Below are 14,901 nucleotides of genomic sequence, written 5' to 3' on the forward strand. Positions count from 1 at the left end.
ACAAATTCTGGGAAAGAACCTGGGCCTACATTTATTATCATCGGTAACAAGAAGAAACATGCAATCAGTTCTGGAAATGAGATGACACGTTTATCCAGAGTATTATATTTGGATAAAATCTGATGCTTTTTACATTGTCAGATTTCTTTATCATTTGTGGCAAATACGCCATTGAAAAATTATTTAAAATTTACTGGCAACTATACAAAGCCCGAGCTGGTACAGATGTTGCAGTGCTAGTCCCCATCTAGTAAAGAGAAGATCACCATTCTGATATCTTAAATATCTTCTATCATCCCACGTATCTTAAACCGATATTCTTAACTTGTTTTATTCAAGGGTACTTTTATCTTGCCTCTATTATCCTATAATCAAAAGTCCTTTGAAAAATTATAATATCCTACATATATAAAAGTCTACTGCTGTAGAAATCTCAAAAATGTAATGTCAGTAATGTTAATTATCTGAAGACGTCAGCTTCATGGAACAGCTTTTGAGTATTTATTGCTCAGATGCATTCAAAAAATTCTTAAACATAATGTGGCAATGGCTCTAATACATCTGTAAACAGAATACCACTAAAAAAATTTTATTGGCATGAAATACTATAATTATGGATGTGTAAAATTTTTAAATCTTAAAGCCTCTTAACATAATCATGTATATCTATGTACAAAACATACATAAATTTCACTTTATTTAAAACATATGAAAGAGGAAATTTCAAATCACACTAAACATAATAAATATAGAACTTGCTTTGTTAAAAATCTACAGTATACATTCAAGTAAAGGCTAAACTTCCAATGCCAGCTATATAGGAGACAAAATTAAACATTTACAATAATCAGTTTCTTAAAAGTGCTATTTTTAATACCTATAAGAGGAAACTCATTCTAGTGCTTCTGTTTTCGACCAAACATATACATTCCTTTATTCACAGAACCAGATGCTTCTGTTACTAAAAATACATTATCCAAAGCTTTTATATCCTTTTAAATAGATTTAACATTTTAGCTCTTTGGGGGAGGAACAGGAAAGTCCAAACAAACAACTCAGACCACCTTAAATTAGTAGAGATGACTGACTTTATGACACACCCTGTTTCAACTTAGATGTGAAATCTGATGAACGTGTTAATGAAAACAGTTCCAGTCCACACGTCTAAGGTAAGTCATCTTTTTCCACATGGGAGTTGGTGTAGGTCAAGGAGCACCCACTATAGCAACCTTCCTGTGACTCAGGTCTCGATGCCATGCTCCACTTCTGATTTGCACATTCTCTTCCAACCTGATTTGGTTTAGTTTCTTCAGGAGTTATATTCAGTACGTTGACTGAACTATCAGGAAAAGAAAGGCAGATCTTAATAACCATCTCCTCTTTCTTTTATACTTAAGCTAGGCTTGAATGTCTAAAGTCAGATTGCTCCCTTGTCCGATGCTAAGTCAATTGTGAAGATACACGATAGGGAACAAAGAAATGTTTCAAAATGGCCTAATTTATCACTTTTATCGTATCTATCCATGTATTATTTTTCTGTTTACCCACTTATTTTATTTATCTCTTTGGTTTACTCTGAAGCGCTCTACCCAACTAATGCCTAAGTCAGATACAGGACACGTGGGCTTTGAAAGCCAATGTCCCTCCATGTCCCCATCTTCCTGCCACTATTTTGTAATCTGTTTTTTTTATATACATATCCATTTGTACACGCAAGTTTTCCTCCCCACCCATTTACCCACACAGCTATTTAATGAGTGCCTACAAAAGTAGTAAGGAGTCCAGACTCTGAAGTCAGATGGTTTAGGTCCGTACACCAGCTGAACCACTTACTATGTCACTGTTTCTTCAGCTTCCTCAGTTTTAAAATGGAAATAATAATAGTATCTATCTCACAGGGTTGGATGGAACTGAGTTAACACACATTAAGTGCATACACCAGTGCTGAATTAATTGTAAGTGTCAGGGAGTAACACTCTTGGGTTCTGAATGTGGACACAGCTGCTACCCTTCAATGACACAATCTGAGAGCTATGCTCTATGACCATCTCCAAACAAAAATAGCTGGTTAAATGATTACTTTCGAATCTAAGGGGTTAAGCCAACAAATATATTTTTATCAACTGAGTATCTTTTTTCCCCAAAAATGGGTTTTTCCCCCCTAAATGTGCATTTTTTGTGACTTTGGTTTACTAACTCAACCTCGATGTGGCAATCATCTTATTACAAACCCAGATCTAAGGTGCTTCAGGAGCAAGGAGTCCAAATTTTCCAAATAACTTAAAATTTTAAGAACTATGTCAAGCTGCAACAGCTTCTCTCCTGAAACTAGTTACAACTCTTTTCTGTGTTTTATATTCAGAGGCCAGTAACCACAAATATTAATAGCTCAATGGAGTTTCTTGATGCTCCAAAGTTCTATTTCTATGCCACTGATGTTGTTTAGTGTAGCCCTTGGAATATATGAAACAGAAAAGCACTTTTATAAACCATTTAGGGGCGCCTGGGTGGCGCAGTCGGTTAAGCGTCCGACTTCAGCCAGGTCACGATCTCGCGGTCCGTGAGTTCGGGCCCCGCGTCGGGCTCTGGGCTGATGGCTCAGAGCCTGGAGCCTGTTTCCGATTCTGTGTCTCCCTCTCTCTCTCTGCCCCTCCCCCGTTCATGCTCTGTCTCTCTCTGTCCCAAAAATAAATAAACGTTGGAAAAAAAAAAATTTATAAACCATTTATATTTACATATATTTTTATGTTTATAGCCTGCTGAGGGCTTATAATGGACCAAGTACTGTTTTAAATGCTTTCTATGTATCATCACTGAAATCTCATAATACCCTATTATATAGGTACTAAATGTTGGACTTCTCTTTACTAAACACAAAATAATGTCTTCAAGGAATGTTATGTCAAATATTTCATAACTAAAAATTAGATTTAAAAGAATTTTAGATACATAAAAATAACCAAGACAAATGCTATGTTCTCTCTCAGATATAGAATGTATTATTTGAAAATGGCAACTAGAATTTGTGTTATTTACATAGAGCACTCTAATCGGTCAAACTTGGGAGTTTAATAACACTCCGTATAAGAAAATACTCTGAACTTACAGTATCTTTTGATTGTAAATTCAACTTTCACTTCCGATACTCCCCCCATTAGTCAATCTGTTGGCTGAAAAGCAAAATATATCCCAAATCCAGTCATTTCTACCTTCATGTTATGACCCTTGTCTAAACTACCGTCACCTCACCTTGACTCCATTAATGTCTCCTAACTGCATCTCCTGACCTACAGGACTCACTCCTACAGTCTGTTTTCCAAACAATAAAACAGTCATCTTTTCAAAACATATCTTTTCCACTGCTTACAAATCTCCAATGCTTTATCTCTTGCCCTTAGAACAGTCTCTGACCTACAAATAGAGATTGAAATACTTTACAAATGAGGGGCACCTGGGTGGATCAGTCAGTTGAGCGTCTAACTTGTGATGTCTGACTTGTGATTTTGGCTTAAGTTATGATCCCAGGGTTGTGGGATCAAGTCCCGTGTTGGGCTCCGTGCTGAGGGTGGAGCCTGCTTAAGATTCTTTCCCTCTGCCCCTCTTCCCTGCTCTCATGCGTGTTCCCTCTCAAAAACAAAAACAAAAACAGCAACAAAAAACCTTACAAATGAACTGCCAGGTGTGTGTATGTGTACGGGGGCAGCAGAGTGGGGTTATGTATGAACAACACGGTCATAAGTTGGTAATTGTTGAAGCCGGGTGATGGCTATAAAGGGCACCATGACCTTATTCTCTCTACATTGGTATATATTTGAACTCTTGCATAATAAACTTTTTAACCCTACTCACCCAGGGCCTTATAGGATGTGATCCTTGCCTACCTTCCACTATTAACTACCTCCTACCTCTTGGTCTTGCTAGCTAACAACACTTGCCCTCCACAAACACACCAGTGTCCTACACCTCAGGGGTCCCTACACTTGCCTGGAGGACTCTTCCCCAGGCTCTTTTTTGCCCCTCAATATTTAGAGTCTTAAACCTTTTAAAACTCAACAATATGTACAGTGTCTTATCCTTTTCAACCTTCATATTTTTGTTCTGAAATTCATTTATTTAACAATTCTTGGTCCAAGGGCTAGTAGGCTTCTTCAACACTTAGCTCCACACCAGTATCTCACTACCACAGGCAAGTGTGCCCCTGCTTTCTGGGGCACCTACCAAACTGGCACGTCCTCATGCCACTGTCCTCTGCTTTGGTTAAAAAGGAAAGATCACCACCACACTTTCCAAGGTATCCCTTTGTTCTTTGCTATTCCTCTGTCGCTAGGAATGTTCTATCTACTTAATCTTGGAACAGGCTCTGAGGTAGAATATTGATATTATACCTTAGAATATGATTTAACAATTTGAGACAGAGAAAAATACCAAAATGCATCAGGTAATAGAAGTATGTGGGTTACCTGGGGATAGGGAACACATTTTTTAGCTCCCAGAAGACAGGGACCAGTATCTACTTTGTTTGCTACTGCATTCCCAGCACCTAACACTGTCCTTATATAATGGCTACCCAATAAATACTTGTAGAATGAATCAATCTACTAAATTCCTCTCCAAAGCCACTATTGTTGCTAACACTACAGATATGCCACCTTTCCCTCAGCAGTGCAACTCTAGCAATGGTACAGATATGTGCAAAGATCACCCATAGACCAATACCTATGTTCAGATGCACAGGAACGTGTCTGGCAAAAGTCTGAAGTAGAAGGAGAAGCGGGAAGAGACTTCGTAAGTTTAGATGTGCAAACTGGAGACCCGTTAGACATATTCTGAGGCTTCTTTTGCCGTGGCCTTGAGTGCATTGTAAGACTGTCCCGATCAGAACCTGTTAAAAGAAAGAAGAAAAAAAGGCAGTCCCTATGGTGAGGTATCAAATATAGTGAAGGTAATTAACTATGATCACCTGAAGGGTAGTGAGGTGTGAGATAGAACAAGTTAATGTGGGTGTTCACTCCAGCCCTTGACTCTAGTCTTGCTAATCTTGCCATCTCTTATGCATATTCCATAAACATCTAGAAGGATTTAGTTTTAAAAATATTTGGTGATCTCCAGGGGTGCCTGGATGGCTCAGGTGGTTAAGTGCCTGACTTGCTTTCGGCTCAGGTCACGATCTTGTGGTTTTGTGAGTTTATGCCCCACATTGGGCTGTGCGTTGATGGTGCAGAACCTGCTTGGGATTTTCTCTCTCTCTCTCTCTCTCTCTCTCTCTCTCTCTTCCTCCCTCTCTGCCCCTCCCCTACTAACGCTGTGTCTTTCTCAAAATAAACTAAAAAAAAAAATTTTTTTTTTCAACGTTTATTTATTTTTGGTACAGAGAGAGACAGAGCATGAACGGGGGAGGGGCAGAGAGAGAGGGAGACACAGAATCGGAAACAGGCTCCAGGCTCTGAGCCATCAGCCCAGAGCCCGACGCGGGGCTCGAACTCACGGACCGTGAGATCGTGACCTGGCTGAAGTCGGACGCTTAACCGACTGCGCCACCCAGGCGCCCCTAAAAAAAAATTTTTTTTAAGTATTTGGTGATCCCCAAAGTTTTATATTAATAATTTACAGTGTTTTATTGACATGCATTTTCAGATTAAAGGGTTAATGGAGTACTCACTTCCTGAGAAGGCACTGAAAAGTTTCACATTTTCTGAGTTCTGGTGGTCAAAGGTAGTCATATTTAAAAACTGTTGCTTTAACCAACTGGCTCTTTCTTCTTCAAATGCCTTTCTCTGTCATAACAAGCAAACCAAAGAAATACTGATCAGTATTTCAATATTCACACCGGTGCCACTTCCCATGATTTCTGTAGCTGTTGGTGTTTGCTTTCTGGCTACCATCTATATTTTGTAAGTCAAATGAATTAACCTAAAAAACTAAGAAAAACTCCATTTAAGAAAATCATATTTAAAAAATAAAAATTTACCCATCTCACCTAAAAACCAACTGTTTTCACATCTATTTTAAATAAATTCAAATGGATAATGCAAAAAAAAAGGTAGCACATTAGAATTTTTGAACACACAGAATATTGTAAGTATAAAATTACAAATGACAGAAAAATACCCACTGTAAATTAATCACGTGAGAAAAAGAAGCAATGACCTCACCAGGCATCGCTCTCAGCCTCCAACCATCTACCAGCACCAGCAGCCACCACCACTAAACCACAAGAGGGCACACGTCAGACCTTCCCCTTCCCAACAGCCAATGATAATCCTCAATTCTCCCTCGACCTCAGGTCTCTCGTGCTTCCTTCCCATCCTTCACTGGCCCCACTGACCAGAGGCAGACAGACTGTCCTGCAGAGAACTGGGAGTGGTACAAAAAGTAGCTAGAGGATCTCCCGGAATAGGACGGATACAGGGATTCAGAAAAAGGTTCCTGTAAGACAGGAGAAAATGCTGGTGCAAACAGATTTTATTTTCTGAGAAAGGTAGCTATTGATAAGATCAATTTTCACAAGTGTGGAGGAAACCCATGTCAGCTAAACAGCATATATCTTTCATTCATAAACACTAATACAAAATCATGCGTCCCCAGGCATTTGAAGAAAACGAAGAGCATGAAAGAAAGAGAGCCAACGTAAAGAGACCTGACTATAGATAACAGTTCAAGAGCCTTTCGAAAAAATATTCTAACACAAATGACCAGATTTATGAACACCTGTAAAACAATATAATGCTCTACAAAAAGAAAAAAAATGAGGACATCAAAGACTTGAAAGATAAATTCTAAAATAAAAACTCCTTGGATGAAATGAAGAGTTAAAACTGATGGTGCTGAATATCAGGTTGGTGATGTACAAGATAAAGGTGAAAGAATACCCTTAAATTCAGGACATAAAGTCAATCTATGGATGTAGTCAGAAGGCCAACCATTTGTCTAATAGGAATGTTTGAGAATGCAAGGGAAAAAATACAGAATCAAAGAAAATATTCCAAATTGAAGAAATACAGTGTCTTCTGGCTAAATTACCTAGATATATCCTCATAAAATTTTGGAACTTTAAGAATATAAAAAGGAGAAAAGAAGAAGAGAAGGAAAAAAAAAAAGCACAGGATATCTACAAAGTATTGCCTGTAGGTTATATGATAATCGGGCTGCTTATTAGCAAAACCAAACAGCAGAAGAAATGGAATAATGGGAAACTGAATTCTATATGCAGCCAAACCAATCACATATGAGTGCATTTTTGGATATCCCAGAATTCAGAATATTTTTTACTTACACAATACTTACAAAAAAATTACTCAAGAAGCTAATACAGCAAATTGAAAAAGGAACCCAAGAAAGTAGATAGTGTGAGCTACAAACTGAATGTGATTCAGGAAATCCTAAGCTATAAAGAAAGTCAAAAGATTCACTACACAGTGGTACACGAAAGATTCTCTCCAAGGTGGCAAAGTCTTATTAACATAGAGTATTTTCTATGTGATCAAACATATTAGTAGGTTACAGAATGAATAATATTTACAGAATCATGATGTCATCAATGTTCTTTCCATTTTTAAGTCTCAACCTTAAAGTACATACACCTGGATTACACCATAGAGCAGAGGACAAATGTGGTAACACCCAACGATGAGAAATAATAACCATAGACAAAACTTGGGAAGTAGAAGGGCAAGAGAAGGGGAACAAGGGTAAGTACAAGAATGTCTTCATCTTTCCTTGCGGGGATATGGTACTGCCTCAAGTCAAGCACACGTGAAATGGAAGCATCAAACATATTATTTAAAAAAGTCAACCAAAAGAAACCATTTTTTAAAAGTGGTTTTAAAAAAGTATGAAGTATGTATGAAGAAGTCATATATAGAAATGAGCAACAGCATAGATGGGAGTTGCGGTAAGGACACTACATTCCTTATCTTTCATAGCTGGGAATCAATAGATTGTTATCAAGAAAACAAAGGCTGAAATACACTAAGGTTAAAACAGTACTTCTCAGAAGAATTACGAAGTTCAAACATTGGTGACTTCTGAGGAATGAAACTGGTGGTAAGAATGGAGGACATTTGTTCAGTTTGTGGTTTTCTGTAGGAGTTATTTTTTAAACCATGTTCACACATTACTTGTGTAACTTTTGAAAGGGAAATATGTAGGTTAATATACCGTTAAGTCAAAAAGCAAGCTGTAGAAGGTGTGTGCACACATCCCTGCGTGAGGGGGAGAGGGAGAACTTTTGTACTGCTTTTTGATGCCCACGGACAGTGGGAAGATAACAAATGTCCCAGAGAGATCTCCTGTGTGAAGCTAAACACTGACCAGTAGAAAGCCAACCAGAAGGGGATAATGGATGCTTAGAGTTTTCTAAAAAGAAAAGTTTCAATTCCCAAATCTGGTAAAGGCAAAACGACACCCTTCTATAATAGTTCACATGCTTACAATCCTTTCCAGTTTGTTATTTATAAGATCGCTGGTGAAATACTTTAGGGAACAACTGGATGGCAAAAAAACAATGAAAGGCAGAACTTCGATACATTCTGCCGGGCCTCCCCAGAACTTGCAAAAGCTCTACAAGGAAAGCTAATTGTTTAAGATACCTCCAATCCTAGGCGGATAGCCGCTTCTGTAAAGCTTCGTCTTTCCTTTTCAAAATTCTTTTTTTGCTCTCTAAATAGGGACCACTCTTCCTTGAGGCGCTCCTTTTCTTCCAACAAGTAGCAGTCTCGAAGCAGTGAAGTGGTGTCGTCATCACATGCAGTAGCAAGCTGCTGCTATTAAATTTTAAAACATAGTAAGTTCCAGAAGATCCCCGCGGCACCCCAAGTTAAAGCAAGGGATGGCAGGTCAAACTTTTGGGGAAGGACAGAAATGATGAAGAATCAGCAAGTCAATGGAGGACTCTCATTTTCCACTTGGCAAAGCCCCACCTCAGGAATGGTACGTAATGTCCCTGTTAGTAAGCCCAGAACTTAGTTCAAAGCAGAAAAATGACAAATACTACATATCTTCTGAAATAAAGGAATAAAAATCCAGTAAGATTCAGTAAAATCCTGGCCCTTACAGGGGAAAACAGCTTTAAAAGGTAACTCACATTTACCTGTAAAAGCTGCTGCTGAGTTTTAATCATTTCTTTACACTGTTGAATTTCCAACTCAAGTTTTTCAGTTTCTTGTTCGTGATCTTGTCGTGAGATTACGTCTTCATCATTGAAACCTTCTAAGTGTACCTTTGAAACTAACATAAAACCAGTAATTTGACATAGGTTTTACAGCCTCCACTCAGTTTATGGGGCGCCTGGGTTGCTCAGTCAGTTAAGAGTCCGACTTTAACTCAGGTCATGATCTCACAGTTGGTGTGTTCCAGCCCCACATTGGGCTCTGTGCTGACAGGTCAGAGCCCGGAGGCTGCTTAGGATTCTGTGTCTCCCTCTCTCTCTGCCCCTCCCCCAGCTGGTGCTCTCTCTCTCTCAAAAGTAAATGTTAAAAAATTTAAAAAAAAAAAAGCTCTCAGAATTTTTCTAGAATCTCAACAGGTTTTCTAAAAGGTACCTATTCCCTTTGCCCTCTAAAAATTTCATAAGCTATAATGATAACATTAAATTTATGGTATTTTACCACCATGAAAAAATTTTAAAAGCAAAGCAACTATAAAGGATTCAGGACAACTACAAATTCATACTATTTTTGGACTCAAATGATATCTTTACTAGTTCTACTATGAACATTTAATTTGTAATCTGTATTTATTCAAGATTATGTCCTAATTAAAAATGGACAACCTATATTCACAGAGGAGAAAAATAATTAACAAATTCATAAACTACTTTCAACACTTCTTCAAAGATTAATGCAGCACTACAAATCTTGCTCTCCAATATTAAATTCAACAAATAAAAAGTCCAAATATACTTGCTATTTACTAATAGACTGGGACTGAAATCAACAAAATCTCATGTAAATTAATTTTGGTACAGAATTTTGTTGATTAGTCTTTACTACTAAAGACAACTGGCAGTGAGTTTGTGACTTCTGACATTTAGAATAAATTTTCTTTCAACAGACTTCATTTACTGAGCAGAAACCTTAATTTTCTTGATTTAGAAGCATGCAACCTTCAAAAAATATAAAATGTTAAGAATACATTCATCAATGTAAATTTATACGATCTACGGTGACAGGAAATGGTGTCTAAAATAATACATACACTCTTAAGTGAAAAAAAGTGTAGAAAGAATACCTAAGTATTCGGTTTTTGTTTTTCATATACATATATATATTTTTTTCATGTGTTTGTTTGTTTGCTTATTTATTTATTTATTTATTTATTTAAAGAGGGAGAACACAAGAGAAGCCCAACACAAGGGCTTGATCCCACAATCCTGGGATCATGACCTAAGTCGAAATCAAGAGTTGGATGCTCAAATGACTGAACCACCCAGGTGTCCTGTTTTTATATATTTTTAAATAAATTTTGTAAATGCCTACAGAAAATCAAGAAAGATATGCACCAAACTGTTGAGTGTTAGCTATAGGGAACAGAAACCTGAATATTCTACTTCATATACTTCCTAATTGATACTTTAAACCTCTATTATCTTGAAAATAATTTAAAAATAAATTATTAGGAACCTAGAAGTATGCAAGTATCTAGAAATAATAAGCAACAGGTTTATATTTATACCACATCATGATTAATAATTCTTAATTTCCAAGATTTAGTAAGACACTCAGTTCACTTCATTCAACTGTATACTGCACTCAGAGAAAGATTCACTCTGAAGGCAAAGTATTTTCTCAGTGGGGTTCAAACCTCACCTCTAGAAGTAGATAGAAGCTTGATTATCAAACTATCAAACTGAGTTCGAGTACTTCACAGCTGAGCCCATAACGTGGCTTTCTAAGTGACTGAAATTAAGAGCTGAGTGTCAACTCACTTTGCATGCACTGAGGCAGTAAGTTACCTTGGTTATCAAGCTTTTCTACATGACTTTTCAAAATTCTCCACTGTTTTCTGATGCTGTTGGTAAGCTGCTCTCTCACAGTTTCACAGGAAAGGTCCCACATACTCTCCCTACTCAGTTCCCCAGCATCTTCCTCAGCATCAGAGATAACCTACAAGCGAGAGAGGTGAAAGGGAAAGACCAGTATCTTAAAATGGCTCTAGATACTCAGGCAGTAGTAATTATCAGAGATCCTTATCAAAATCATTTCTGCACCATATCTTAAGCATATGTGACCTAACATTTAAGATAGAAATTGTCCAATTCAAGTCTCTTCAAATGTGAATTTGAATCTAGTGATGAGAGTCAAGGAGCTGTGTGAGGAAGTTATTCATTACTTGTCCAGTGCTGTGTTAGACGCTCTCATATGTTAATTAACCCTCAAATCATGTTATAATGTGGGAAAAATGAGGCTTTCAGAAGTAGACACACTGCCCGATATCACACAGCCAAGAGGCAGAATGGAGATCTGAAGTTAGATCAACTTATCTCCAGTCCTAGGCTGTTTAAATAAATAAACCAGTGAAGTTATCTACAAAGTAACTGTGAATCCTATTTTTCTCGTATAATTTTTAAAAAATAAAACCAGAGATTATTTTCCTTTTTACTCTACCAGCACATTAATCATAGGAAAATACAGCAACCACGGACATATGATCACACATAATCAAAGCAGGATAAAGAACACAGGAAAACAGTATTAAAATATATCGAAATAATCTATAGCTACATAAACAATAATATATATTATTAGACAATAATAATATGTATATAATGTGCAGGTATATATACATATATTATATATATATGCAGATATACATATGTCTGCATAACAATCTGCATGGTCCTATTTTATTATTAAATTTTTTTTTTTTTTTTTCAACGTTTATTTATTTTTGGGACAGAGAGAGACAGAGCATGAACGGGGGAGGGGCAGAGAGAGAGGGAGACACAGAATCGGAAACAGGCTCCAGGCTCTGAGCCATCAGCCCAGAGCCTGACGCGGGGCTCGAACTCACGGACCGCGAGATCGTGACCTGGCTGAAGTCGGACGCTTAACCGACTGCGCCACCCAGGCACCCCTGTCCTATTTTATTATTAACATCCAAGAAAGTGGACAGAGATGTACTTTACTAAACTGAACAGTAAATATGTTGCTGGGGGAAAAAAGAAAAAACAGAAGATGAGAAGAAATGCTGGTTAGGCTGTTCATTCATTCATTCATTCATGCAGATGCAGCAGGAATGAGCGAGTGACTCAGTGTGGAGAGCTGTATCAATAGTGTGAGGTCAGCAATGGCTGCCAAAGTCAAGGTCTCCCAGGGGAAGCAGGTTGGGGAAGGGCCCAGCGTGGAGCTCACTATGACTCTGCTTCTTGCCAGTCAATCCTCTGGAGCTACTTGCCAGTAATTCTTCCAAGAAGCTATACCTTCTATGTGTTAAAGCATACCAGAATACTATAAATCCATTACTTAAAACATTAATAATAATAATCGCTTTACACTCCCCAGACTAAATTAAATGCTAAAACCACAAAATGAAAATAAAAAGTTACCTTGAATCTTGGGTATATATTTTGACCACAATTAAGTAAGAAAATAACTAATAAGTGAAACCTGAAGGCTACCTAGGCATTCTAAGGTTATACCTTACTCCCTTACTAAAATGCTCCAAAATCCTTAAAAGGACTGATTTAAATTACAAGAGAAAAAAGATCTAGAAAAACAGACCTTTTAAAACCAAGAAATATACTTAATTAAGGGTACTTCTCCAAACTTAAACATTTGCATTATTAAGAATTACACAGGATACTAACCCACTGGATGAGTAGCGGTGAGGAGAGGGAAATTTAAATATCTGAGGAAGGTCTCCTTGATTTACTACTTACTCTTGCTGACTGAAAGCTGGTACTGTTTGTAAAGGTTGGGCCAAAACCTGAAGAAACTACAGGAGTAACAGAAACTATGCTAGCTCTGGGAAGGCATTTGTGGATTTTCACAACGAACCAAAAAGTGATAGACTTTGAGAGAAAAGGCTAACTCAATATAAAGGTCAAGAAGGTCCCAAACTGGAGAGTTTAAAAAGAACATCTAGGTAATGATTTTTTTTTTTTTCTTTTCTGAGAGAGAGAGAGAACGCATGTGTGCAAGTGAGCGAGGGGCAGAGAGAGAGAAAGAGCATCCCAGGAGGGGCAGAAAAGAGAGAGAGAGAGAGAGAGAGAGAATCAAGGCTCGAACTTATGAACTGTGAGATCATGACCTGAGCTGAAGTCAGAAGTTTAATGACTGAGCCACCCAGGTGCCTCAGATAATGATTTTTTTAAAAAAGAAAGAAAAAAGAGGTGACACCACAAAGTAAACAGTCCCCAAATGTAGGTTTAAAAACAAGTTCTGATGGACTTGCTGACAATTAGCATTTTCCATCAACATTGCTATTTTCAGATTTTAGTCACTTGGTTGAATCCGGAATTTAAACATGGAAAGCAATTAAGTTAAAAGAAGTTTTCACCATGATGTGACTTGTTCTTTCAGACCTCTGCACGTATCATTCCCCTTGCATCACATGCTTTCTACTCCCAAAACATACACCTACTTATTTTTAAGAACCAACTCAAATTCACTTGCTCTCTGATGCCTTCCTTGACTGCCTCACTTGCTTTGTTCTGCACACTGCACCACCCTCTTATAGCTCTTAACAAGTGTAACAGTTACTTTTCCACATACCCCTTCTCCCCAGAAGAATGCAATGGACTGAATGTGTTCTCTCAAATCTGTGTTGAAATCCTAACACCCAATGTGTGGGTATGCGGAGGTGGGGCCTCTGGGAAGTGATTAGGCCATGAAAAGTAGAGCCCTCGCGAATGGGAGGAGTGCCCCTACAAAGGGATTCTGGTGAGCAATCCTCCTGTTTCTGGGCATGTGAGGGTACAAGGAGTCAGCAATCTGCAACCTGGAAGACATCTCTCACAGACACTGGCCCTATGGGCACCTAGATTTTGAACTTCCCGGCTCCAGAACTGTAAAAAATAAATTTCTGTTGTTTTTAACCACCCAGTCCATGGTAGTTTGTTGTAACAGCCCCAACTAAGACAAAGGAAAAAGTCAAAGTCCTTTTAGCTTTTTCTTTCCAGGGACCAGACAGCAAATTTATGGACTGAATGATTAGCTGGTTCCCAAAGTTAATAAATGTTTCACTCTCTGGAAAGCAAAGCATGCTTAAATACATAACACCTAAACTAAACTATTTAGAGGATATTCAGCACAGTACTTAAAAACATGAACTCTGGGGTAAGGCAGACTTGGATTTAAATCCTGATTTTGTCCTGTGTGATACTAGGTTAATTAGACTAAGGTGCCTCAGTTTCCTCAGCTATAAAATGGGGGATAATTATAATATGAAAAGCATCAAATTATAAGAATGAAACGAGACAATGCTCATAAAGAGCTTAACACAGTGTTTTGGGCACAGACCAAGTCCTTGGAAAATCATCTCCCTCATTTCCCAGGGCATGTCTAGAAACATCGGACAATTTTTTGGGTTGTCACAGTGATTGGGGGTAGTACAGCAGTGAGTGTCCTGTCCAAAACATCAGTAATGTCCCCCACTGGGAATACCTATCTAATGTTTTAATTGTTCGACTTAGCAATCCAAAACTGTATTAGAGAGGAAAGAGCCACTTACAGTTCCTGTACTATCATCTGCTCTTTCTCTAGGTTTCTGCTTTTGGGGAGAAAGAAGAGAAATCATTTCCTTTTTCATTTGCTGAAGAACCTTCTTAAGTTCAGCATTTTCCATTAGGATTTGTTTCTGACGATATTCATAATCATTCAAGAGAATTTTATACATTTCATCTTCATTCCTGAGAAAGAAACTGTCAGCATGAAAATGCAGTTATAGAAAGAAAAGTCTGAT

General features: G+C 37.8%; 1 protein-coding gene across 9 annotated transcripts in view; it reads right to left on the bottom strand.

Annotated features, from left to right (window-relative positions):
- Positions 1–478: 478 nt before the first annotated feature.
- The window catches only part of LOC123598134 (SSX family member 2 interacting protein), a 43,716-nt gene continuing 29,293 nt past the window's right edge, over positions 479–14,901 (bottom strand). For 3 of the 9 annotated variants that reach the window (XM_045478048.1, XM_045478049.1, XM_045478051.1), the window contains exons 8-14: positions 14,671–14,860; positions 10,952–11,102; positions 9,089–9,225; positions 8,589–8,762; positions 5,660–5,774; positions 4,717–4,882; positions 479–1,339 (exon numbers count right to left, since the gene is read on the bottom strand). In XM_045478048.1, coding sequence (XP_045334004.1) covers positions 1,165–1,339; positions 4,717–4,882; positions 5,660–5,774; positions 8,589–8,762; positions 9,089–9,225; positions 10,952–11,102; positions 14,671–14,860 — 1,108 coding nt within the window. In that variant the 3' untranslated portion in view covers positions 479–1,164. The remainder of the gene's footprint in view (positions 1,340–4,716; positions 4,883–5,659; positions 5,775–8,588; positions 8,763–9,088; positions 9,226–10,951; positions 11,103–14,670; positions 14,861–14,901) is intronic. The other 6 variants (XM_045478054.1, XM_045478055.1, XM_045478052.1 and 3 more) reach the window with 3 other exon arrangements.

This window comes from Leopardus geoffroyi, chromosome C1, assembly GCF_018350155.1.
Source record: "Leopardus geoffroyi isolate Oge1 chromosome C1, O.geoffroyi_Oge1_pat1.0, whole genome shotgun sequence".
In the NCBI taxonomy this organism is placed as follows: Eukaryota; Metazoa; Chordata; class Mammalia; order Carnivora; family Felidae; genus Leopardus; species Leopardus geoffroyi.